This window comes from Danio rerio, chromosome 7, assembly GCF_049306965.1.
Source record: "Danio rerio strain Tuebingen ecotype United States chromosome 7, GRCz12tu, whole genome shotgun sequence".
Taxonomy (NCBI): Eukaryota; Metazoa; Chordata; class Actinopteri; order Cypriniformes; family Danionidae; genus Danio; species Danio rerio.
In genome coordinates, this window is record NC_133182.1 from 31820604 (window position 1) to 31845066 (window position 24463).

The window sequence follows — 24463 nt, forward strand, 5'->3', positions numbered from 1 at the left end:
GATTTGAATTCCTGAATTCCTGTGTGTACCTCACTAGTTGAAAATCAGCTGACTTCAGCAGTTTCTGCTAACTAGGCATTGGCACCACACTGGCATGTCACTCCTTCCTCTCCTTAGGTGAAGCAGTCCTCAGCCAGTGTCTCAGCCAGTCAAACTGGCCTTTTGTCCTAGAGGAGATGTGAAAATTGGCATGTGTGCTTTTTAAAAGATCATATCAGAGATGTTATCATGAACATGGCTCACATTTGAAAAGTGCTTGTTTAACTGCATGACAAATGTCATGTGAATGCAATAGGTAGCTGGTTTTAGCCTTATTTAGTGGTTTGTGGAGAAAGGGAATGCAGAGCCCTCTACAGACAAAACTACCAAAATACAGCCAAAATCTCATCTCTGACGAGCAGAACTTATTTGCATTCGATAATGTTTTACCTGAACTTTTGATCGTCCAAAACCGTTTAGTACGGTATACTGCATTATTTGCTAGTACAGTTAAGCATATTGTGATCTTTAGCCAATGAGAAAAAAATCTGCAAATATTACAGATACAAATGCCTGGTAATTGCTTTTAGATTAAGGACCAGAAAATGTTTTTGAAATAGCAGTGTTTATCTGATAAGATAAAGTACTATAGTAATGTGATCTTCTTGAAAAATACAAGTATGCAATTGTGATGTTTTTTTATCACCAGTCATAATAACACCACAGATCTGTCAAAACACATTGATAATGTAATATATTTCTTAAAACCCTTTAACTTTCTGCTCTACCAAATGGTTGACCATATTTTGTTTTAAATAATGGCTGTTAAAGTCATTTAAAGAATGACTGTTTTTAATAATGGTTTACACACACAACATTGTAGGTTTACAAAAAAACAATAAAAATCCTGATTTACTAATACACTTGATTTTGGGTTTACTGTAAAAAAAAATGGGTCTTACTCTTCATATTTTCAGATTTATCATGGTATTTGTAATAATTCTGGTACGCTTACCATACACAGACATATCAACCATTTGTTAAAGGTAAAAATTTTAGAAATTATGAGATGTGTTGGAAAAAAAAAATGCAGTGAGTGTGTTAAATAGTGACATTAGCAGTTAAGAAATGCAATAATTTTTTTTTTTCTGGTGGGGTATTGTTAAAGGGTTAAAGAAACATTTTTTGTTTGTTTTTTAAATATAAATTTGTAACATTTATAAAGGCTTAATAAAACAATGTATAACATACTGTAAAAGAGTAGAATTAAAATTACATTTTATTTTTGTATACTTCAAGTGACCCATCAGAAATGTTTTTACACAGGGTATGGCAATCCCTGAGCGATGGACCCCATTGTAAAATGTAAAAGGCAACTACATCAGTTTTTACTGTAAAAATAAAATGCATCATATAAATGGGCTTAAAATATTATTTGGAAAATATTTCTAATTTATTCTATTTAGTCTCATATATCCAATGTTTTCTATTTAGTCACATTAGACAGAGGGAAAAAATTAAAACCACTTTCATTCTGAAATTGTTTGTAAATATTTAAATATGACATTATTAGGACGACTTCTCCCCCAAAACCTCCCATTTTTAAATCTACAAACTCGACAACCTTTTTTCATTATTTTAAATTTTTTTTATTATTATTTATCAGAATTTACTTTTTATTTAATCCATCAGGATAATTAAAGTCAACCCAGGGAATGTTCAAAACACCTACTTTTGTCTTCAACAGTAGAAAGAAACGTACATTTCGAACAAGTAAACTAAACCTGTAAGAAAACGAAAGATTATCATTTGCAAAAATTAACATTATGCCACCAATTTTTGTTGACTAAGCTAAAAGGGATAGTAAACCCAAAAGTGATAATTCTGTCATCACCTACTTGGTCTAAACCTTTGGGTCTCTTTCTGAAACGAAACACAAAATAAAACATTTTGAAGAATGTAACAACTGACCTCCATAGTATCCGTTTTTCCTACAATAGAAATCAATGGTTACAGGGTTTGCACTTTCTTCAAAATATCTTCTTTTGTGTTTAACAGAAGTAAGAAATCCATAAAGGTTAAATAATGAATGAATTTTACTTTTTGGGTGAATCAATCCCTTTAACTAGTACTAAACATGGAACAATCCTTTCACATAAATTGCATTCATTTGAATGAAATGCAGAGCTGAAATGCACAGAAATGGACGTGACAATGAGAAATCAGATCACTCTCTTTGGCAATGAACATGTTTACTTGTTTTTTTTCTTTTTCTTTTTAGTAAGTGCTTGGGCAGTACAGCAAAAGCATTTTTAAAATGCTAAAAGGGGCTATAATCAACTGGGTACAGTACATACATCAGCGAAACATATTCTCTCAGGGATCCACCGAGAAGCACAAGACCGACACAGAGTTGAAAACAATAACGAAATGATGGAAAAGAAGATTCATATAAATAACTCTGTAACAACTAAAACTAGATCTGAAAAGATGACCTTCTTTTACAAGACAAAAGAGAACATTAAGCAGGTTAGATATCAACAGTTTTCTCGAAGCTGGATACTCGCACACTGTCAACTTGGCATAAAAAACCCTGAGTAACCTATGAGATCAAGTCACAAAATAAGTTAATTCAGTTGACTCTGGGATGTGATGTTGTATTTTGCAAAAAGCGGCCTGTCAATGAGGACATGTAATCATCTGCGGTTCACTCAGAATTCAGCGACCATTGGCAGTCATTTTTGATTCCTTAAAGGAATAGTTCACACAAAAATTAAAATCATTTATTATCAGTTGTTAAACCTGTTGTGAGTTTCATTTTCCTGTTGAAAACAAAAAGAAGATATGGTAATACTTTAATTTGATGGTCTATTTGCGTATTAGTAGGCTGTCTGCTTAATATCTGTTGATACTGCTCCTACAACAGACATTCAACTGACTATTAGAAGCTTTGCAAGTACGTCACCTTACACTAACCCTAACCCCAAACAGTCTACTTATAATCTAATGGGAATTAGTTGATGTAGATGCAATATAACTTAAATTCAACAAACGGACCATCAAAATAAAGTGTGAGTGAAGATATTTTAAAGAATAAGAATGGGTGGGAAAATGAGTTGCTCAATGGGTCCCAGTTACCAAACTTTCTTCTTTTGTGTTCAGCAGAATAAAGAAACTCAAATAGGTTTTTAACAATTCAAAGGTGAGTAAATGATGACAGTATTTTCATTGTTGGGTGAACTATCCCATTAAAATCTAAATTGAGCAATTCCAGCATTATGGATGTAATGCAGATTTAAACACTAACAAAATTACAATAGCTACTGAAAGTGATTGTTCACCCAAAAATGAAAACTTCTTTGAATTTACTCAGCCTCACGCCGTTTTTCCCCCACAAAATGTAAAACTAAAAATAAGATGTTTTGAAGAATGTTAGCAAGCAAACAACATACCTTTGTTCTACTCTGGATTTCACTGGCGTTCTTACATTTTCACAAAACATTCTTCAAAACATTTTTTGTGTGTGTGTGTTTATTACAAGACGTTTGGAAAAACTTGTGGGCAAATAAATGAAGAGTAAAATACAATTTCTGGGTGAACTATCCATTTAACGTGACAGGGAATTAGTTTTTCGAAATGATAATCTTTAAGATGCAAACATTAGACATCCACATTGTAAATATACCGGATATGATTAAACACAAACTCCTGATGCCTGAAAGGAATCAGTGAACATAGTTTTTTTTTTGGGCTAGGTCAACTAGCTAGCAACTGTCACTTCAATAAAATAAATAAGTGCAGAAACATGCGGTTTTGTTCCAAAAGTACATAAATAGATATGCTGTGTAAAAAATGGTTATGTCCATGACACAGAACACTTGAAAAATGAGAAGAGAAACTATCGTTAAATACGAGCGACCTTGACAAAGGTTACATGTGCACAGGAAGTTAGTATACAATCCCATATTTGTTTTTTAGTTTAGTTTTTGTTTTTAATTCAGGCTTAAAAATTCACCTGCTCGTATATGGTTGCACTTTAAACCAAAATGCAATTCAACTTGTTTGGCTACACAACGGCAAAGTCTGTACATGCCTAAATCATCATGAATTAAAAAATAGTTTTACATTTCTATATTTATATGTATCTACATTCTGAGGCCGACTGTAATGTGGAATTGCCCAATTTATTTAGAACATTGTATTAAATCCATTAAACTGAAGTAATCAAATTCTGTCAGGTAAAAAAACTCCCAAGTTTTCTAATGTACTGCATCATGTTTTGTTTTGTTTTGTTGGATGTTGTGCTCTGCAGAGACCGTACACACTACAGAGCAGATTCTAGATGAGTTGATGGGCAGGAGTGAGCAGTCCAAACTACTGTTGTTTACACTCTGCAGGCTGAGGATCCCCGGTCTGAAAGAAAGATTCAAGATAGAAATGGAGAAGAACAAAGAGAGAAAGAGAGGTGTTCTTTAAATTCTGTAACTCTACAATCTCTGCAAGCTGAGGCAGGGGGAGTGCAGCAGAAATAATCAGAGATATATCTTCATCACAGAAGAGTGGCTAATGAAAGCACTTTTACCCTGACACATCTCTCTAGGCCTTTGTAGCATCAACAATGCGCATACAGTCGTTAATTAAGATAAAAGCGTAAAGGGAAACTAAAGCGAATCACCACTCTTTTGTACTGCAGATACATCACTGAATGGGAGAAACCACAGCCCCGTCCACCTAAAGTACATATGCTATGCATAAAGAATCACTATTGACTAAAAAAATATTCAGAAACTTGCTTTATGGTGCAAACAAACCATTTACTGACGTAACAAGCTGCTAAAACAGATCACTCTGAAAGCTACCTCTGTCACTTTGAATCCAAAATATTAACAAAACTGATATAATTTTCAAAATTTGTCTAATCCATTAACAGCGAAGGCCATGTGTACACCTGGTATATAGTTTAGGGAGAAACATACTCTTATACCTGTTATTCTAAAGGCACAGTATGCATTTTTGAACACAAGAGGGCAAGTAGTCATAACAAACAAAGGCATAGTTGGATGACGCCGTGACTGAGTGTATAATCATGGGAGTTGTCCTCTTCATTACATCCTACTGGACTCTACTGAAGAAATCTTGTTCATGGATGAGCTAAAGTAGTCAAAACTTGTATGAAGCAGATTAAGGTTGAAAGCATTGGAAGCAAAGTGAGGGTGCACTCACACTTTGCTATTTGAACCGTGCCAAGGCCTGTTGCCCAAATTGTTTGGGAAATGTGAGTGCTCTAAATCGGGCTCAGGAGTGGTTCAGTTGGCTGGCCTTGGCCCAGTAGGAAGAGGTGTTCCAGAGCGTGGTTCACTTGGGCTTTGGCACGGTACGCTTGTAGTATGAGAGCAAAGCGTGTCTGTGCCCAAAACTGAAGGTGAGACATTACGATTAAGAGATTGTTTCATATAGATTTATTAATCATTCTTACTTTTCAATGAACACAAACTGTCGTAGTTTATTGAAGACGCAAACCCCTCACTTCACGACAGCTGCACCTTCAGCAAACCTCCTAATTCCTGCAGCACGAGGGTTTTATGATAATTTATGAGCGTCAAAAGTTACTAATCTGAATATTTGACTGTGTCACTGCATATCAATTGACTTACATGATATAACTAAAGCAATCTCCTCTGTGCTGAGCGAGAGCGATTCTCTTCTGTTAAACTGAGCAGCACATCATCAATGACGTAAGCGTGCCCCAGCTCGGATGCAATGTGAATGCAGGCCGATGGGGGAGTGGGGAGGCAGGACAAGCGTGCTTTGGCATTGTTCAAGGCAAGTAAGCCCTAAGACTGCTGAAGTAATTGCTGAGGGGGGCGAGCTTGACGCCACATAAAAACTGTGGAGCTTTATTATGACACAGTCAACTGCTTTCAGTTCTTCCACTCATGATCACATGAGGAAGAAGCAGCACCATTTTATCATAATGCATACATTTTAGGGCTGGATTCTGTTCTAGTGTTTTTTGGATATATTCCTAACGGCATCATCAAACAACACCTATGTTTGTTGTGAATATGGGCTACCTAGCAGCAAAAATAACATACTGTGCCTGTAATATTTTTTGAAAACAAAAAGGTTTATTTATTTTTTTATTTTGCAACAACTAATGCATCCTTAAATTATTAATAATTAGTTAAATTAAAAATTTCTTTAAAAAATATAACAAAATTACTAACCCACACTTCTAAACAGTACTTTAAAACATAATCTCTTTAATATAAGATAAAGTACGATAAGTAACACTGGAATTTAATGTCATTGTAGACCTCATATCTTTTTTGTCAACACCTAGCAGTGTAGTATCACCTTGAATAGGTGGATCCAATGTAAATTACAGCAAGATATTATGTATTCAAATGGGGATGCCGCATATCTGAGCTGGAAATGGACTTGACCTACTAAATACCATCAATAACTATTAAGCAAGATTGAGGGAAGGAGACTACGGGGTAAATATTACAAGCAAAATGGATGGAAGAACCTTGTCCCAAATTCTCAAGTACAGCAGTCACAATTCTGTCATCTTGTCTGCTATGTTCATGGTAATGTGCCGAGAATTTGGACAAAGTCTTAATGAAATGAGATAAATGGCTTGGTAAATTGTTATAGGATCACTGTTTGCATGGGATTACAGACATAAGAAGAGGAATGAGACCAGGAGGGGATGTGCGAAGACAGAAAGTTAGAACGGACTCATGACATTTCTTTCTTACCTAGAAATGTATGAGGTGAGAATGACTTATGCCTGTCACTAAATCAAAACAGGAGGTAGAAAACAACCACAATCACTATTAATCATCAAACATGCAAATAAACCACAAACACTCATTTAAATAAAATCAAAAATAAAAGACAGAAAAAAAAAATAATTACAGAATCTGCAAAAGGTTGAATGAGACAATGCAGCAATTCATTTTCAAATTCAACCTGTTCAAATTAAGCTATAAATGAAACCCAAAACTGACCTTTGAATCTCCCTCCTCTTCTTCCTCCTCCTCTTCCTCATCATCTTGGTCCTGTTTCACAGAAAACAGAGTTAACCTTAAACTATTCCAACAGAATATCCTATAAGACATAACTAGTTTAAGGTGGGTTTCAACTCACCTCCTCTTCACCCTCATCTAATTCTTCCTCCTCAAACTGCCACAAATAAATAAAAAAACATTAAAAATTAATCCCAACTAAAACTATTCTGATGAAGCATAGAAATGTTCTTCGAAATACATACACTTTCATCATCCTCCAGAGCCTCTCCTGTGAAATACAGAACTGCTCTCGGAACGATTCTTTCCCTGAAGAAATGACCGATTTCAAAATCTGTGGCTAAAGTGTACTCTGAATCCTCGTCCTGTAGGGCACAAAGGAATTAAATCAACTTTTCTGATCAAATCCAAATCTAAAATAAATATGCTATAAAATAGGAAAAAATAAAGAAACAAACTACTCACCAATTCCTTATCTGGTGAAACTGAAAGGGAAACAGTATTTGTGAGTTCATGAGACAGCAAAAAATACATCTGCAGTATAAACAACATCTGAGTGATCGACCAAATCACAAAATCTTAGAAGATTATTTTAGATATTTTTCAATGGTTTAAAAAAAAAGCCTGCATTCATTTGACCAAAAGTACAGCAAACCAATAAAATTTTGAAATCTTTCTACTATTTAAAATAACTGCTTTATGTTTGAATAGATTTCAAAATGGATTTTTAAAATTCAATTATTTCCTGTAATTTTTTTGACATCATTCATATAATCACCATCAGTCAGATAAAGAACCTTTAAAAAAAGATAAAAACAAATGGTGCTTTGCACATCACTTTGGAACATAAGCTAGTGAGAGTAAGAGTGTTATAAGAGTTGTACTTGCATTGTGATAATATTATAATGTCATTCTGGCATAATATAAAGAGTGGCATAAATGGTCTCAAAATAACAATAATATGGTTTATCTCAATATATTTTGTTGCAATATATACAACAACAAAAATATATACCATGAAAGGCCTAAGTCCACCCATGTCTAAAAGTTCCCATGCAGATGCATAATGCAGTGTACCTTTTATAGGGTTGAAAAAGTTGAAAAAGGAATCGTTGGGCACTTGTTTGGTGATGACCCTCGCTGTCCCTCTGCCTTTGTGCTTCTGCTTCTTCTTGATCGTTTTCACTGTGACATCTTTGCCTTTCTGCCAATCAATTTCACACCTGCCAACAGGAGAGATGAATAATGAAAAGGTGTGAAAGACTGTTGAATGGGAGCAGGTATTGTGTGCTCACCCTTCACAGTCAATGATTTCTGGTCCCTCAAAGGAAAACGGATCATCTGCATCTGGCTCTGACTTCATCTTGTATACCTTTGTGAGAACTGTGTTGGTGAAGTATTCATTGGGTTCAAAATGGAACTCTAACGTGAAGCTCTGTGAAAACAAGAGTTCAATATTTAGAATCATTATTATACTATTCTTTCTTAATATTAGGTATATTTTAGTCCAATACTTAAGTCGTTATATATATATATATATATATATATATATATATATATATATATATATATATATATATATATATATATATATATATATAGATTGATAGAGAGAGAGAGAGAGAGAGAGAGAGAGAGAGAATTGATTTCAGAGTACACACACAAAATTCTTATAAATGATTCATAAATTGGATTGTTAAATATACCGTTAAATCTTATTTATTAATAAGGTTTCATTTTAAAATGTATATTTTTAAATATGCTGTTAATTATTGTCTTTTTAAATCACTACAAAGGCATTGTTTTTCAATGTAATGAGAGGTTGAGACTTGAGAGAGAGCGAGAACAAAAAAAAAAGAGAGAAAAAAATAGTTCTCAGGATTTACTGGAAAATCTTCATTTAGTTTTAATCTCTAAAATTCTGATCAGGCCCAGGTTCACCCTGTTCACATCGAAAAACATACAAAAAAAGGGTAATGTTATTTATAAATGAGTTAAAAAGCATGAAATGTGACTGGTTTTTAAAAGAATGCTTTCAGCTAGCCAGGCTCATTTAAAAAACATTTTTTTTTTGCAATTTTAACAATTTAAAAACATTCAAGCATTCAAAAAATAATTGAATTCGGTATAGTGCACAGATATTTTGTTCAGAACACCCAAAGCAGACAGAAGCATCCGAGCATGTCACTACAAAGTGCAATTCACATTTAGATAACACTGTGGTGAGTAAATTGGAAAGTCTTAAAGAACACAAACAGTTAGCAGCACTGATTGGGATATTCAGGGGACGCAACTGGGCTGACGGTACCATTTAACCATAATGGCATTTCTGACAAAGAGCACAAATGTCAATTTCACTTTTTGTGTTACATATGACAGAATTTAACAACAAGAAAGTAGCAGTCACAGATGGTTTCACAGTAGTAAGGTTAGTACACTCATGGCCCATTTCCACTGAGTGGTACAGCTTTTATGGTGGCTTCCACTGCCAAAAAGTACCTAAAAGTGAAGCGTACCGTACAACTTTTTGGGTACCCTTTCGGAGGGTACCTAGCACAACAAAAGAGTACCAAAAGGCAAAGCAAATTGCGCAGCTGAACACTATTGGTTTACAGAGATACGTCACTCATACATGCATTTTTAAAAATACAGCCAAAACATTACACCATAATAATACATGCATATATTAATAAGCCATGGTCGATTCGAGTTTACAAGATTGTCTAAAGAGCGAGCAGTTTTGCTTTCTCGCTTGCACTTACAGCGCTTCTATATTTGTAATAACGAGCTTTTTGAGCTGATGATAATAACGTGCACATGATTATTAAAGTGCTTCTGAGTCTGACATATGATCTTTTCTAAAAATGGACCAACGCCAGATTAAAGTGTGAAAAACAAAGGAGAAGCAAGACAAAACAAAAAATGATCGCTTCCGCAACATTAAACAAACTGCCATGTTTAATTATTATCGTTGCCTTTTGGACTATTTTGAACTCGAAATGATGAAATAACTTTCTAACAAGAGGCTATTTGTGCTGGTGAAGATTAAAGATATAGATGAGAGGTTTGCACTGACTGGGCTATATGTTGCATGTTGTTTTTAAACCCAAATAAGAACTAAATGTATGTTGTGTGTATTGTTCTGTAATTGGTAACATATCGAAGACTATAAGGGTCTGTATGTGTTCATATATGTTACATTTATTTATTTATTTTATTTAATTGCAGACGTTACAGTAGGCCATTTCGCTCGATCATCGATCTGAAGTTATAATCAAATCCTGTTCATAGAAGTAAGTAACATTTTTACACAAGTATTTATGTGTATAACGCATCTCATGATATGTGAATGACCCGTACAGCTTTAATTTGACATTTCCTTGAGCAAGAATGACGTCGACTGAAACTTTCAGTCTTACACCATGCATTGGTACCCTGTTGGCAGTGGAAACGCAAGCCTGATAAAGGTGACCCGTACCGACCGGTACCATACCGTACCACTCAGTTGAAACGGGCCATCAGATTTAAACCAATTGAGCGCACATACTAGTATACAATGAGCCACATGATTAGTTCATGATTGTATATACTTGCTTCACACGCAGAAAAACATGTATTCGAAAACTTTTTAGAGACTGACAACTAAACAATTGATTCCGAAGTTGAAACATTGGCCTTGTCTAAAAATACACAGAAACTTGTCTGAAAATTAGACACCTATTTTTATTTCATTCAAAAAGAAAAAATACAACTTAATGTTTTAAGTCATGACTAATAAATCAAGAGAAACTGAGAGTTTCAGTTTTTTAACATCAAGTCCTTACCATGGGCTGGTCAGGACCAGAAAATATCACTTTAATATCATGAAGATGTTTAAGTATTGGTTCGTCATGCTCCTGTAGAGAAAGAACACTATGTTCAGTTTCACTTTAATTTAAAAAAAGCTGTAAAATATGTGATGTTTGAATACATATAAATAAAACTAGATTTAAAATTCCCAATACAAAGTCATGAAGCCCAAGGTTACAGGGTGAGACCAAATATTAAATAATCATTATTCAGCATGCAATATAAAATATCTGAAGTCCTTTGTTGAATATCTAATGTTCACCTGCAGCATATCACTCAACATGTCCACACTGCGGAAGATGGTGAGCCAGAACTCTGGAATTCCCTTAGGTTTCTCCTCATTAGCATCTTCCGTCTTTTCCTCTATAGCAGCTTTCTTCTTCAGGTCTTCCTGGAAAAAAAAGAGTGGTTCGCCTTGGAGGACTATTGTTCTGTCAGCAGGAGCATCAGGTCTGATTTCAGTGTGAGTGGACAGATAATACTCACTGCTAATGCTGCTTCATCCTCATGGTCGCTCTGCCATTCACACTCCTCATCAGTGGGCTCCACTTCTCCAGAGACAACCTTTCTTCTCTAGAAACACACACACACAAACTCACTTGTGAAAGAATATCGCATTACCCATCCAGACAAATGAGAAGAGTGTTCACATTGAGCTTAAGAGATTTTTTTTGTGTTTCTGAGCCTTGCTGAAACTTATAGGACACTGAAAAGGACTAACTATTAAAGCAGCAGTCCAACAATCAGATTTTTATTCTCTATATAAAGATGTTTTATAGTTTGGAATAAATAGAATAAAAATAAATAAATAAAAAAATAAATAAATAAATAAATAAATAAATATATATATATATATATATATATATATATATATATATATATATATATATATATATATATATATATATATATGTATATATATGTATATATATGTGTATATATGTGTATATATATGTATATATATGTATATATATATATATATATATATATATATATATATATATATATATATATATATATATATATATATATATGTATATATATATATAAACATTAACGTACAATACTACTCAATAAGATGGTAAATTATTTTGTTTTGAAAGGAGTGAGACTGCATTTATTTGATCAAAAACAATAAAACTCTAAAACTGTTGAAATGATAAAATAAAAGTACAAAATTAAAACAACTTTTTAATTTTTTTAATTACTGTCATGTTGAGATAAAAACACAAGTTTATTTAAAAAAAAAATTCATAACGTTAAAATAGGATCCAAATCCCTGAGATTTCTAGGCCCACGGCAACGTGGCGTAGGAGTGGGGTTTTCCTCAGCAGGACAGGAGCGTATTAACATGTAGTAACGCATTTAAACATGTCCACAGAAAAAGATTTTCAGAGAAACTAGGATAAAAAGATCTGTTCCAACTCTCTCTGATCAGCTGGACCTTAAGAATGTAAAAGAGTTGTACGAGTTTAAAATGTTTTTAAAACAGTGCATGTTTGTAATAAAGTACAATCGCTATGCAATTCATAACTGCTGGAATCACTACAGCCACTGCATAGTGTCAGTACAACTATATACAAAGATGCTTTAAACACACAACAGGGTTTGTGAACATTAAATCAAGTTTGATTATAATGATTATAGCAGTGTATATTAACTTGTATCCTGTCACATTTGTCACAAGTGGATGTGCAAAATAGTGCAAAGTTAATAAAGTGTGTGAATGCGTGTGTGTAGCATTTTTGTGCAAAAAAAGAAGAAAAGCTTAAATAAACTCCCCAACAAACATGTCAAATAAACTTGACTCTTAAACTGAATCCTTCATTTGTGTCTGTCTCTGTCACTGGTGTGGTTAATCTGATGTGATGCAGAAGATACAGACAAGCATGTGGAAACAGTGGGTGGGGAGAACCAGCTCATTTGCATTTAAAGTCAGATGCTACAATAACACCAACACTGTACAATCTGATCCTAAAATAGTAATAATCTGATGAGCTGAAACATTACAGACACATTCTAGAGACACCAAAGACTTATCTTACATTTTATAAAAGTGGTAAAATAGGCCCTTTAAAAAAATGTTTTCCTGTGATGCAAAAGCTGAATGTTTAATTAAAGCTGTTTTTATTTTTAAATTACAATATTTAATAACAAACCTCGTATCTATAAATCTGGATCAATTGTATACAACCTTGCTAAAAGAAAACTTAGCAATTACTAGTAACATTAGTAATTAGTAAAATTAATAATAATAATACAGTTTTTGTAAACTGTGGGAATATTCCTTGGGTTTCAAATTGTAACTGTATTTTCAATAACCTTACTGCAACCCTATGCCTCACAGGAAACTGTGCATTTTTGCATTGTGGAAAATAACCTTTCCATGTTATTTATAAGTCTTTTGAAAAATAAATAAGTGACAAGGCCGATGTCCTCATAAGTCAACTACTCTTTGTAACCCCCTTTGTCATACAAACCCACACACACAAACACAATCAAAGCTTGTACCGCGAAAACCGACTCACTTTGTCAAACAGTGGCTGGTAAAGAGCGCTGTACTTTCTCTCCAGCTCGTGCACCTCTTTGTAAAACTTGGCTTCGATGTGCGTGCTGTTAACCTGAAGATTCCTTAAGGCATTGACTCTTCTTTTCACAGACTTTGGTAAGCTGCAGACAGAAGTTGAGAGAAGACAAGCATTGTGTGAGCAGATGGGTGTCCAATAATGCACATCTGGACCGATGCACTTCCCTGCTCTCTGGGGTCAACAGATGGGTTTGAAGAAAGAGTATGAGATACAAGATCCCTGTTCAAATCACAAGCCAACACACAATGCTTAAAGACACACACACGCACGTGATAATGATGTTCAAATGTTTCTTTCCGGTACGGATTATTGTGGCTTTGTGCATATATTGTTAGCCATACAATTGTTTCCATTGCTACCACAACTACAAACAAATGAGTTATTCAAACCTCAGGCATCCTAACATTTGCATAAACACTCTTGGATTGTGATCTCTAATCCAGAACATAAACTGCCCTGAAGCAGGTTAGCCATACAGCATAAAAAACACAGCAACAAAGACTATTAAAGCCAAGCTAACTTTGTGGTACCTAAAACCCAGAATTGGTGCAAACTAAACAGATAGTTAACTGGCTAGCAAGTTAACAATTGTCAATCGGATTGGTACATTGGCAGCACTTTTCATCTTGCTGTATAAATGTTTTTTTAATTCATCATATTGTTCAATCTTTTAACTTTTAACTGTGACTTTTGCGAGAAGTTAGTCAAGCGATCACAGTTTTGAGGCATGTGACTGGCTGTTTGGTTTGGTAAACTCAAAACTATTTCTGAGTATGTTGAGCCACCATAGTGGTACAGGTCTCTTTTTTTTTTTTTACTAATTTCTATCTTCTGTCTTTTGCGATCTTTCCATCTAATGTAGCAAAATAAGCCAACGTAACTTATATATGAATGCAAAATAGTCAATGGACACCAGTATAGAGAGCAGCAGATTTTTCTATCTATTCTGATCATTGCAGAACTTTGCTGAACAGTGTAAGCTTTTGCTAAAATCAGGACTGGTAAGAGAGTGTTTCATTGTTGGCGCCAATAGTCTGGTGGTTAAATGTGCTGTCATTTAGCATCATGGTGCTCACAGCGACCCAAGTTCGATTCCCGGCTCGAGATCCTTTGCTGTCCTTTCTCCTCTCTCTGCTCCCAATACTTTCCTGTCTACAACCTCTACTGTCCTTTCCAAAAAAAAGTGAAAAAACCCTACAAATAATTATATAAGAAAGAGAGAGTTTTATCTGTTTCTTTTTCATTAACAATTGCAGACAGAAAAATTAATCTAGCTAGCTCACAAAAAATGTTCTGTAATGATTAGGAATTCATTCAGTAGGAAGAATTTCTGGTCAGCTTATGCCTTTACACAACCTGACAAAAGTCTTGTCGCCTATCCAAGTTTTAGGGACAACAAACAATAACTTGACTTCTAGTTGATTATTTGGTATTTAATTGGGACATTAAGGTCTGACTTTGCTTAGACAAAAGTCTTGTCACTTAACAGAAATATTGTTCAGTATAGAATATAAAGTCATGGTGCAGTGGAAAAAGAATGAAATGTGTATGACTGCCATGAGCTTATATGACTGCATCCATACATCTCTGAGATGACTCAAACAACTTATTAATAAAGTCATCTGGAATGGTAAAGAAAGCATTCTTGCACGACTCCCAGAGTTCATCAAGACTCTTAGGATTCATCTTCAATCCCTCCTCCATCTTACTCCAGACATGCTCAATAATGTTCATATCTGGTGACAGGGATGGCCAATTCTGGAGCATCCTGACCTATTTTGCTCTCTTAAACTTTGATGTTGGCTGAAGTATGAGGAGCGCTATCCTTTGAAGAATTTGACCTCTCCCGTGGTTTATAATGTAATGTTGCCATCCACTGTGCAGTTCTCTCACACACCCACATACTGAATGCAACCCCAAACCATGATTTTTTCCCTTTAAACTTGACTGATATCTGTCCAGTAGGTCTTCAGCAGTGTTCGTGATGATTGGGATGCAGTTCAACAGATGATTCATCTGAAAATAAATCTACCTTCTGACACTTTTCCAGATGATCAACTAAAAGTCAAGTCATTATTTTTTATTCTTACAACTGGGATCGATGACAAGACTTTTGTCAGGTAGTGTACTGTTTACACTATAAAGTCCAATCATTAGTCTTATCTTAATATATTATTAATATGATTTTATCTTAATTAATGACCTTATCTTAATATTAGTTGTAAACAGGGCCAAAAACATTAGAGGACACCAAAGTCGTGGATATACACCATTTATTAGTCAAAAAGGCACTTGGTAGAGGAACTCTGGCAGAAATGTCATGGAAATTTAGTATAAATCTATCCTATCCACCAAATAGGCTAGTATGTATATTGTATTAACCGTAAATGGTTGACTTTCTGCATATTGGCGTTTGTTCATTTCAAACTCTGGTTAAAGTGTAACACGCAGAGACAGATTTTAGGTAGTAGACAGATGGCCTGACTATACTTTTTTCCCCTTCAACAGACGATTATATTACACTGACAGGGTAACATAAGAAACAATGAAAATGCAATGTGCAGTTTTAAAATTCCACACAGGAAACATGAGACATATCCAGTCAGGAAATAGTTTTCAAGATTGGGAACTATAAACATCACAAGGCCACGACCAGGAATAACGAGGTACAATATTATTGTTTGCCTGTTAGTCCCTTTGGTTTTAAGTTATTAGTTTGGTTTATAAGGAAGAGCTTTTTGTGTGTGTCTTACCTGTCCATGATGGAAGCACTATGTGAGACACTGTCTAATTTGTCCTGAAGAGCTGCCAACGCCTGTGGGTTCTGCATTGCCTGGTCACTCACCTTACCTGAAAATAACGTGCCATCATAGGGATAAAAAATATGAATGCCCTTAATCAACATTCTTCAGAAAAGATTGAAAAATCAATGGTATTTATGACTTTGTGGTAACACATTTGAACTGCACACAGTAGACATCCACCTTGAAGGAAACAAAATGTTCAGCACATTATTATTGCTTTACAGTTGTTTAGCCTTTGCTATTGCTCTCAGTAAGCTAATATCTGAAGATATCCTACAGAACAATCTGTTCTTTGAAATCATCGGCAGCAGTGATATGCTGTACCCCTACACCTTCCCCCTTAGCTCTTAAAATCGAGGGTGAAGGGGAGGAGCTTCAAAATTTACCCCTAAGAATTAGAACAGCACTACAGAACCTGCACACGTCATCATATGTCTTTGCGATCTCTTGCTTCATATGAGATCAGACGATCATGACTGCTGTAGCTATTCCAGTTGTGTTATTTTTTGGCATTTATCTTCTGGAAATCACTGAAGGCAATCATATCATGTTATCATATCGATCTAACGTGACAATAAGATCGTAACTGTACCGTGAATTTACACAGTGGCCTTATTCATCTGTGTAAACACAAAAACAGCATTAACATTATAGCAGACACCGTAAAAAACCCATTACCAGCCACTAGACATTACCGACAGGGTATTTGAGTGTCATCGAGTGTCAGGATGTTTTGGGACTGCTATACAGAAGTTATGATTATGGATTATAGATCACGAAATTTAGCAGTATTAATTTTAGCGTTTTTTTTAAAGCATGACGGTCAAACACCAATGCATGTGTGAATATATTAAAACATTAGTTTGTTTGTTGCAAAAATTCTTAATAATGGCAAAAAATACTAATTTGTGGATCTCTTTACTTCCGGGTGTTACTATCTGCAGTTGTGGCTGGTGTGTTCTGGGAAATTTTCCTACCCCTTGGTTTCGAGTCTGATCCTGAAAAATTTTCGCTCAAAGGGCTATTCACCCCTTCCCCTTAGCCCTACTCCTTCAAGCTAAAAAGAATTGACCTTTCGCTAAGCCCCGCCCTCCTTAGTTACTGTTGTTACACCTGTCAAGCTTTCATGGCCAGCATGGCTTTTACAATGTGTATGCGCCGGTGTCGGACATTGCCAGGGATATAATGTCATTTTTGGCGAACAGGTGAGATATCTGAGAAAGCCAGACAAAAAAGGACTGCAGTATGCATTACAGGGGTATATTCACGACATAATAGGCAACCGATTACAGAATAATTCAATCAAAATTGAAGCTAGCTGAACCCAGCCACCTCATACGCTAACCATTCAATAGCTTAGCTCATGCTCAGCAGGAGAGGTGAAATTTCAAAATAATCTAATTATAACAAATTAAACCGTGATTTCTTTATTTTTAGCCAAAAAGCCTGATAGACTTATGTTGCGCAATGAAATAAAGCTTTACTAACCGTCGAGGAAACATGCATGGACAGTGCTTTTACATTATTCATTCATTGAAAGAGCAGCAAGAAAGGGAAAGAGAGCCGCGTGAATGATTGTTTACCCGATTGATTGTGGAGTCCCGTGAAGGAGCTCCGGATGGAAAGTTTTGTTTTGTGTTTACTTCATAGTTAAAGTTGTTGCACGTCCGCCGGTTCCTGCCTCAAAATGAGCAAGTTTGAGCCACTTGTACATCCCGGAAGTGTTCAGGAAAAGCAAAACAGCAGCGAAGAAACTCGACACAGAGGAACATTTACACCTCACTGCCAACTAGCGTTTCGGAAGTGTTAATGCAGGCCAACAGAGACAGCGCGAAGAAGTATAAATGCACAGCTACACGCATTGCATGTGCCGTGGGTTACGCCGGTCACTCAACGTAGAAGTATAAACCAGGCTTAAGCTACTATTGCAAGGACTTAAACGGAGCAGTGCTCATAATATTGAGCGAAAAAAAGAGAAAAAGACAGCTGGAACACATAACCTGCTTTGTATTTTTGTAGAAAACACAGTTTAGATCTGTTTGGGGTAAGAGGTGTGTGAGTTATTGCTGTCAGTCTATCACTGAACGTGTCAGGAATATCAAAACAAAACCAACTTAACTCCGCTCCTTTAGCGCCCCTCACACAGCTAGATCCACTCTGACATTTCTCCCCTTGGGTTTTTGGTTTTGAAAAGAGAAAAAATTCCACCATCTCAACCAAACTTTTAGGATACCGAGTATTAGATATGCACAATCCATAAGCGCAACGCTTTGGCCTGTTTCCCTCGCTCAAAAGCTTGAAAGAGCCCCTGTGCATAGCTACGGTTGCTAAGCCACAATTGGTGGGTGGTGGTTTTTGGGTGTGGCTTAACGAAGGGTCAATTGGGACATCCCTACCCCTTCACATGAATGCGCAAAACAAGGGGTTGGGGTAAGGGTAAGGGATGAGGGGTAGAATTGGAATTGGGAGTTCCAATTTGAAGTTGCTAATCAAAGACCACAGGAATTCACAGTTACCTTTGGCTTCATTGTCAGCCTCCATCTTGATACTACAGCTCAAATATTCTGTAAAAATAAAAATAAAAAAAAGACATAAAAAACTGTAGCTTAAGTTAAAAGCTAGTCCTTAGCTTAAAAGCTTTAGTTCTGTCCAGCAATGACCAAAAATGTATTTTAATTAACTAGAACTTTAAATCTTATTTATCAGAAAAATACACTAATATTAAATAGAGAAGATGATACAAATGTATGATAAACATAAACGACAACAATACAGATTTAGACATTACATTAAATACTTGTTTATAATACATACTACATTAATGCCATATTACTATAAAATACTCGTTTACAATAATTTAAAATGAAAAACAATGTGCTGTAAATAAAAATATTTAAATGTGAATCCATTTAATGAAATAATAATTATTAGACAGTTTTTTTTCCTAGAGATGGGTTTCAGCTGGAAGGGCATCCGCTGCTTAAAACATAAAACATGTGCTAGATAAGTTGTCAGTTCACTCCACTGTGGCGACCCCGGATTAATAAAGGGACTAAGCGGAAAAGAAAATGAATGAATGAATGAATGAATTAGACAGTTGATTTTCTTTTCCTTTTTATTATTTTTTTGCTTTTTGTACCTTAAATTCATAATGGTGATTTCAATTTAATTTCCTTATTGGATTGCTATTACACAGATTAATTTATGGTTAAAAAAACATGTTCACATCAGTGGAACTTAATGCCACAATCAGTGAGAAAATTTGTATCATTAAAGTATAATTTTAATAAATGGCTTCTTTTTGTTTTTTTGTTGTTTGATTGTAGCCAACAACTTCTGGTACAGGGACTCCTAATGAAAACTAGACTTTGAGCTAATTTGGGTATATTTACATTTTTGAGAAATGATGTTCAATAATAAACACTGTACAATAAAAATTATTACAATTTCAATAATAAAGGTTTATCAGTATAAGCAAAATAAATTTCCATTTTTATAATTTGTCAATTTAACCCTTTAACTGCCTGCTCTACTAAATGGTTGACCATATTTTGACTGTTTTAAACAATGGCTGTTAAAGTCATTTAAATAATGACTGTTAAAATAATGGTTTACACACGCAGCATTGTTGGGTTTACAAAATAATCAAGCAAACATAATCCTGTTGCACTAATACACTAGATTTTGCTGATTTAGATTTTTTTACTGTAAAAAAACAAGTTGTGTTTTTAAATAAATGTCTTACACTTTATATTTTTAGATTTTTCATAGTATACGCATTAATTGCAGTAATTTTACCATAAACTAATATTTCAACCATTTGGTTGAGGTTGATATTTTTTTAATTGTGAGATGTGTTGGAAAAATGTATTAAGTGTGTTAACTAGCGACATTAGGAGTAAATAAATGCAATCCAATTTTTTTTTTGTGGTGGGGCAGTTGAAAGACTAAGGATAATGTGTCATCTTTAAAATAACAACTTATAGTTTTAATATTATTATTGTTGTTGTTGCTGCTGTTATTATTATCATTATTATTACACAATAATATTCACAACAACAACAACAAACGGAAAATCTCTTTGCTAATAAATGTTGAAAACGTTTTAGCTAGATAAAGATGCCACATCAATTATGATTTATTATTATGGCAGAAACTTTGCTTAGTTGGTAAGACTAAGCCAAATATTCCAGGTTCCAAATAACGTTTAAATGTGTTTAGCAAGCAGCAAAACTAAACAGATAAAAAGTAAAGCTACAAACAGATGTGTTTACGTTGACGCCCATCAGACACACACATTCCCGCTAGCAGCTAACACGCTAAACTAGCCTCACCCTGATCATAACGGATTGAATCAGATCTCCATATCTCAACAACTACAGACTTTACCAGCAGTGATGGAGAGGGTCATAACAGTGGCAGGTTGGACGCTGGACAACCTCCAAACGAACCCAGAAGACGTCTGAAGTGTAAATGTCACAGGCTAACATGCTAACAGACCCTCACGAAACACTCCGGCTCGAAGCTTTGACTAGTTTTTCTGCGGTTAACTGCTCACGGGATCATCGCTTCATAAGTGTGTTATATCGAAGCTGTATCAATTCTTAACAGTCATACGTAACTTTACCAAAACATTGATGATAAGCACAAAACAAACGACACTCATTTCACACACCTACACCCTCGGAAGTATAATCTATTCCGCACGACCTACATTGGATGAATATGTCAGATATTTTAAAGTAAAAAAATTCCCCGTTTATTTTTCATACGTTTTATTTAGTGAGATCAATTGTTGTTACCTGAATCAGCGGGTGTTGTTTAGCTGATGGACTAGGCAGTAAAGAAGTAGAGCATTGGTCCAGTATTTCTCCGCCTCAGCGATACTGATGGATTGAACAGGTTGACATGCATCGTTCGAAGGAACCGACTCGTTAAATTCGAGTTGGAGATAGATTCGGTGATTCCCTTTACCACCCCCTTGATTTATTTGGTCCTGTCTATTACATTTATAGCAAATTCATGCTTTTAGTGTGTGGGAGCCATCAAGATAAACAAAAAATTTAGTTTAATTACACATTTGAACAATATTGTTATTCGTTTTCATCTATTAAAGAAATGTTTATACAACATTGAATATTTCTTTACTCCCCAGGCCATCTTCTTCAGCAGAAAATTAGAAGATTTTAAGCTTAACTGTAGTTCTTGGTCATTAATAAAATACAGTTGATACTACCAGCTATTACTCTGAGTATATACAAACAGGCAAAGCATACCCGTGGCTCAATGATTGGTATGTGCAAGACACTGATAATTATTTACCACAGTATCAGTAAATGGTCCTGAGGCTATGCTGCAGACTGTTTGTCTTTTGAAATAAAAATCTCTTTAAAATACCTAAGAAGCTTTAATGATACACTTATAGTAGGTTTTATATCAGCTATCAGGCAGTTCACACTGTATTTCTCAATTCTCAGCTCATTACTGATTTTTCAAGCATATACCCCAATGGCATTTTTCCCAACATATGTGTAATTGTGAAACGTACAAAATTAACATTTAAAATAAAAAGTGCATGCATATTATGATTATTCAATAAACATTATTCATATCTGATCTACATGCCATCTCTACTAATCATGTAGTTTAGGTAGGAAGACTGTTTTTATGACCAGTTTCTTCACAGTCCAGTTTTAGATAGTCTAGTTCTAAAATTAGCTAAAACAACACAAATCTTGCGGGGTTTTTTTTAAACACAACTTCATTCATTCATTCATTTTATTTTCGGCTTATTCTCGTTATTAATCATGGGTCACCACAGTGGAATGAACCGCCAACTTATTCAGCTTATGTTTTACGCAGCGAAACACCCACACATACTCTATGCACAAATTAGCTAACCTAATTCACTAATAGTGCATGTCTTTAGACTTGTGGGGGAAACTGGAGAACATGCAAACTCCACATAGAAACGCTAACTGGACCAGCCAAAGCTCGAACTAGCGACCTTCTTGCTGTAAGGCAACAACGCTACTCACTGCACTACCGCCCCAAGTTAATTGTTTTAATTCATTTTAATTTGATGTTTGAATCCACATAAAATTGTAAAAACTTAATGAGTTAACTTAATTCTTTCAAGTTGTCCCAATACAAATCGATTGTGTGGAAACCAGCATTTTTTACAGTGTATATACTACATGTGTGTAAACAAACCAGTTCAAAAACGTTATTGGAAGCAAACAGGCCTCATACATTATTCAAAATCTTTTTTTATTTTGGTATTTCATGTTTTTGTAAAGAGTATGTTAATACTAGCAATAACAGGTTCTCCTATGTATGCCTCTGTTTTTTCCATTTGTAATCAACCAACCTGAAGTCCCTTCGTTCCTGTAGCATCAGATTTTTAGATTCACATTTATGAATCAATAGTTAGCACTAGCTGATGTGTGAATAGTGTTTCGGAGGAAACGCCTACTTAACCAGCCAGATTATTGAAAAACAAAAAACAAAGAATCAGTAATGAAAACATTAAATGTTTCATTAATTTCCACATAAATGAGCTAAATAGTTCTTGCATACTTCATATAAACCACCAAACCCACATTAGAAAAACTGTGATATACTTGCATCTTTGTCCTCTGTGTGCAAAAAGCACACAAAATAAAGTGTATATATCCTTAACATCAGAATCATAAAATACCTCCCAAAGTCATGTTTGCAGGAAAACGTTAACTTTCCAATTGTGATCAGAAGGACTTGGCAACTCTTGCTAATATTTAGAGCCAAAACTCACAAAAGAGTTTTGCTGCCTTTTCACAAACACAAGACGACAAGTTCACAAACAGACACTATGGGCGGATCAAATCAGACTCGACGCTTTGTGTTTTCAGCTCCCGTTCTGAGTTGACTGGAGGTATTCGTTATGCAGCTTCTCCTGAGTCTCGTAAAGCTTACGCAGCTTCTTGGTCAGTCCCTTACTGAGCTCCTTTCCCTCAGCATCATGTGTCGGGAAGCCCTGTATATACAAAAAAGACATACAATTAGCATTTTGTGAATAGATGTGACCCAATGATTAATAATTTAAACTGACTCATGCATTCCCTATAGACCAATAGTCACCTTGAAATGGATCCAATATACAGTAGTGAGACATAAAGGTGTGTATCTTATGACAAAGGAGAATGAATGGGTTGCATTACCGTTTCATCAAAGCTGGAGTACTTGTCAGTCTCTGACCGGAACATTTCACTAGGTTTAAGCTTCATCTTTGCCAACTTTGCCATCTATCATTAAAAAAATACATAAATATGAATCAAACAAATAATTCAAAACCCTAATGTAAATACACTACTCTTAATCAAGTTAAAAGTTTAAACAATAGGATGTCTCAGAGGATTCTCAAATCACCTCTTGTTCTTGTTTCTTCCTTGCAGCCTCTTCTTTTTTCTTTCTCTTGTCGTCCTTCAGCTTGAAACATAAAACAAATTGAGGAAATTAATAATAATAATAATAATTATAACTCCTTACATTTATATAACGCCTTTCTGGGCACTCAAAGAATTTACACATAGGGAAAATGTCCTCAACCACCACCAGTGTGCAGCATCCACCTGGATGACGCGACGGCAGCCATCTTGCACCAGACCGCTCACCACACACCAGCTGATTGGTGGATAGGAGACAGAGTTGTGATTTATGTGAGAATTATGATACGGGGGGGGGTTTAGGAGTGGGCAAATTTAACGTCTCATCCCAAAGACATCTCACTGAGCAGTATAGAGTTCCCATCTGGGGCATTAGGACCCACACGGCCCGCAGGCTGGACCCCCCTGCTGGCCTCACTAACATCACTTCTGGCAGCAACCTAGCTCTCCCATGTTGTCTCCCATCCAGGTACTGACCGGGCGGCAGCCCTGCTTAGCTTCAGTGGGCGACCATGTGAGAGTTGTAGAAAGCTAGCTGCCGGATGATACTTGAGTATTATCATGGTGCGAATTACAGGGGGGTTGCGGGGGATTGACCCCCCTAATTAATGCTTGATCCCCCTGAAGGATGTCAAAACAAGATGTATAGATGGGTCAAAGAAAAAGTTCACTTTGACTTGTATTTTAAACAATAAAGTCCATGATTAAAATGACAGATAACATGAATGTACATTTGACCAGCCCTATAATGGTTAATACCACCGCTAATCGGTCTATGCAAGGAG

General features: G+C 35.3%; 2 protein-coding genes across 10 annotated transcripts in view; both read right to left on the bottom strand.

The window, feature by feature from the left end:
• Positions 1-2214: 2214 nt before the first annotated feature.
• On the bottom strand, positions 2215-21102 carry nap1l4b (nucleosome assembly protein 1-like 4b). Of its 8 annotated transcripts, none has more exons than XM_009303210.5 (15): positions 21057-21096; positions 18771-18818; positions 16204-16300; positions 13391-13532; positions 11349-11435; positions 11125-11253; positions 10838-10909; positions 8309-8448; positions 8091-8236; positions 7479-7498; positions 7259-7378; positions 7135-7170; positions 6996-7046; positions 6744-6781; positions 2215-4392 (listed from the first exon to the last, which is right to left on the bottom strand). In XM_009303210.5, the coding sequence occupies exons 2-14, from the start codon at positions 18793-18795 to the stop codon at positions 6779-6781; spliced, it is 1068 nt and encodes a 355-aa protein (XP_009301485.1). In that variant the 5' UTR covers positions 18796-18818; positions 21057-21096; the 3' UTR covers positions 2215-4392; positions 6744-6778.
• Positions 21103-22504: 1402 nt separating this feature from the next.
• cars1 (cysteinyl-tRNA synthetase 1) overlaps positions 22505-24463 on the bottom strand; it is a 34868-nt gene continuing 32909 nt past the window's right edge. The window contains exons 21-23 of one of the 2 annotated variants that reach the window (NM_001118900.1): positions 23662-23721; positions 23454-23537; positions 22505-23269 (exon numbers count right to left, since the gene is read on the bottom strand). In NM_001118900.1, coding sequence (NP_001112372.1) covers positions 23141-23269; positions 23454-23537; positions 23662-23721 — 273 coding nt within the window. In that variant the 3' untranslated portion in view covers positions 22505-23140. The remainder of the gene's footprint in view (positions 23270-23453; positions 23538-23661; positions 23722-24463) is intronic. The other variant, XM_005168859.5, reaches the window with a different exon arrangement.

Coding starts and splice junctions, on each gene's coding strand:
- nap1l4b (XM_073906515.1), bottom strand. CDS start 20,665: ATGACCCTCTCCATCACTGCTG. Junction 18,819..20,643: donor GACCCTCTCCATCACTGCTG/GTAAAGTCTGTA, acceptor TTATTTTTACAG/AATATTTGAGCTGTAGTATC. Junction 8,449..10,837: donor CTGGTCCTGACCAGCCCATG/GTAAGGACTTGA, acceptor TTGTTTTCACAG/AGCTTCACGTTAGAGTTCCA.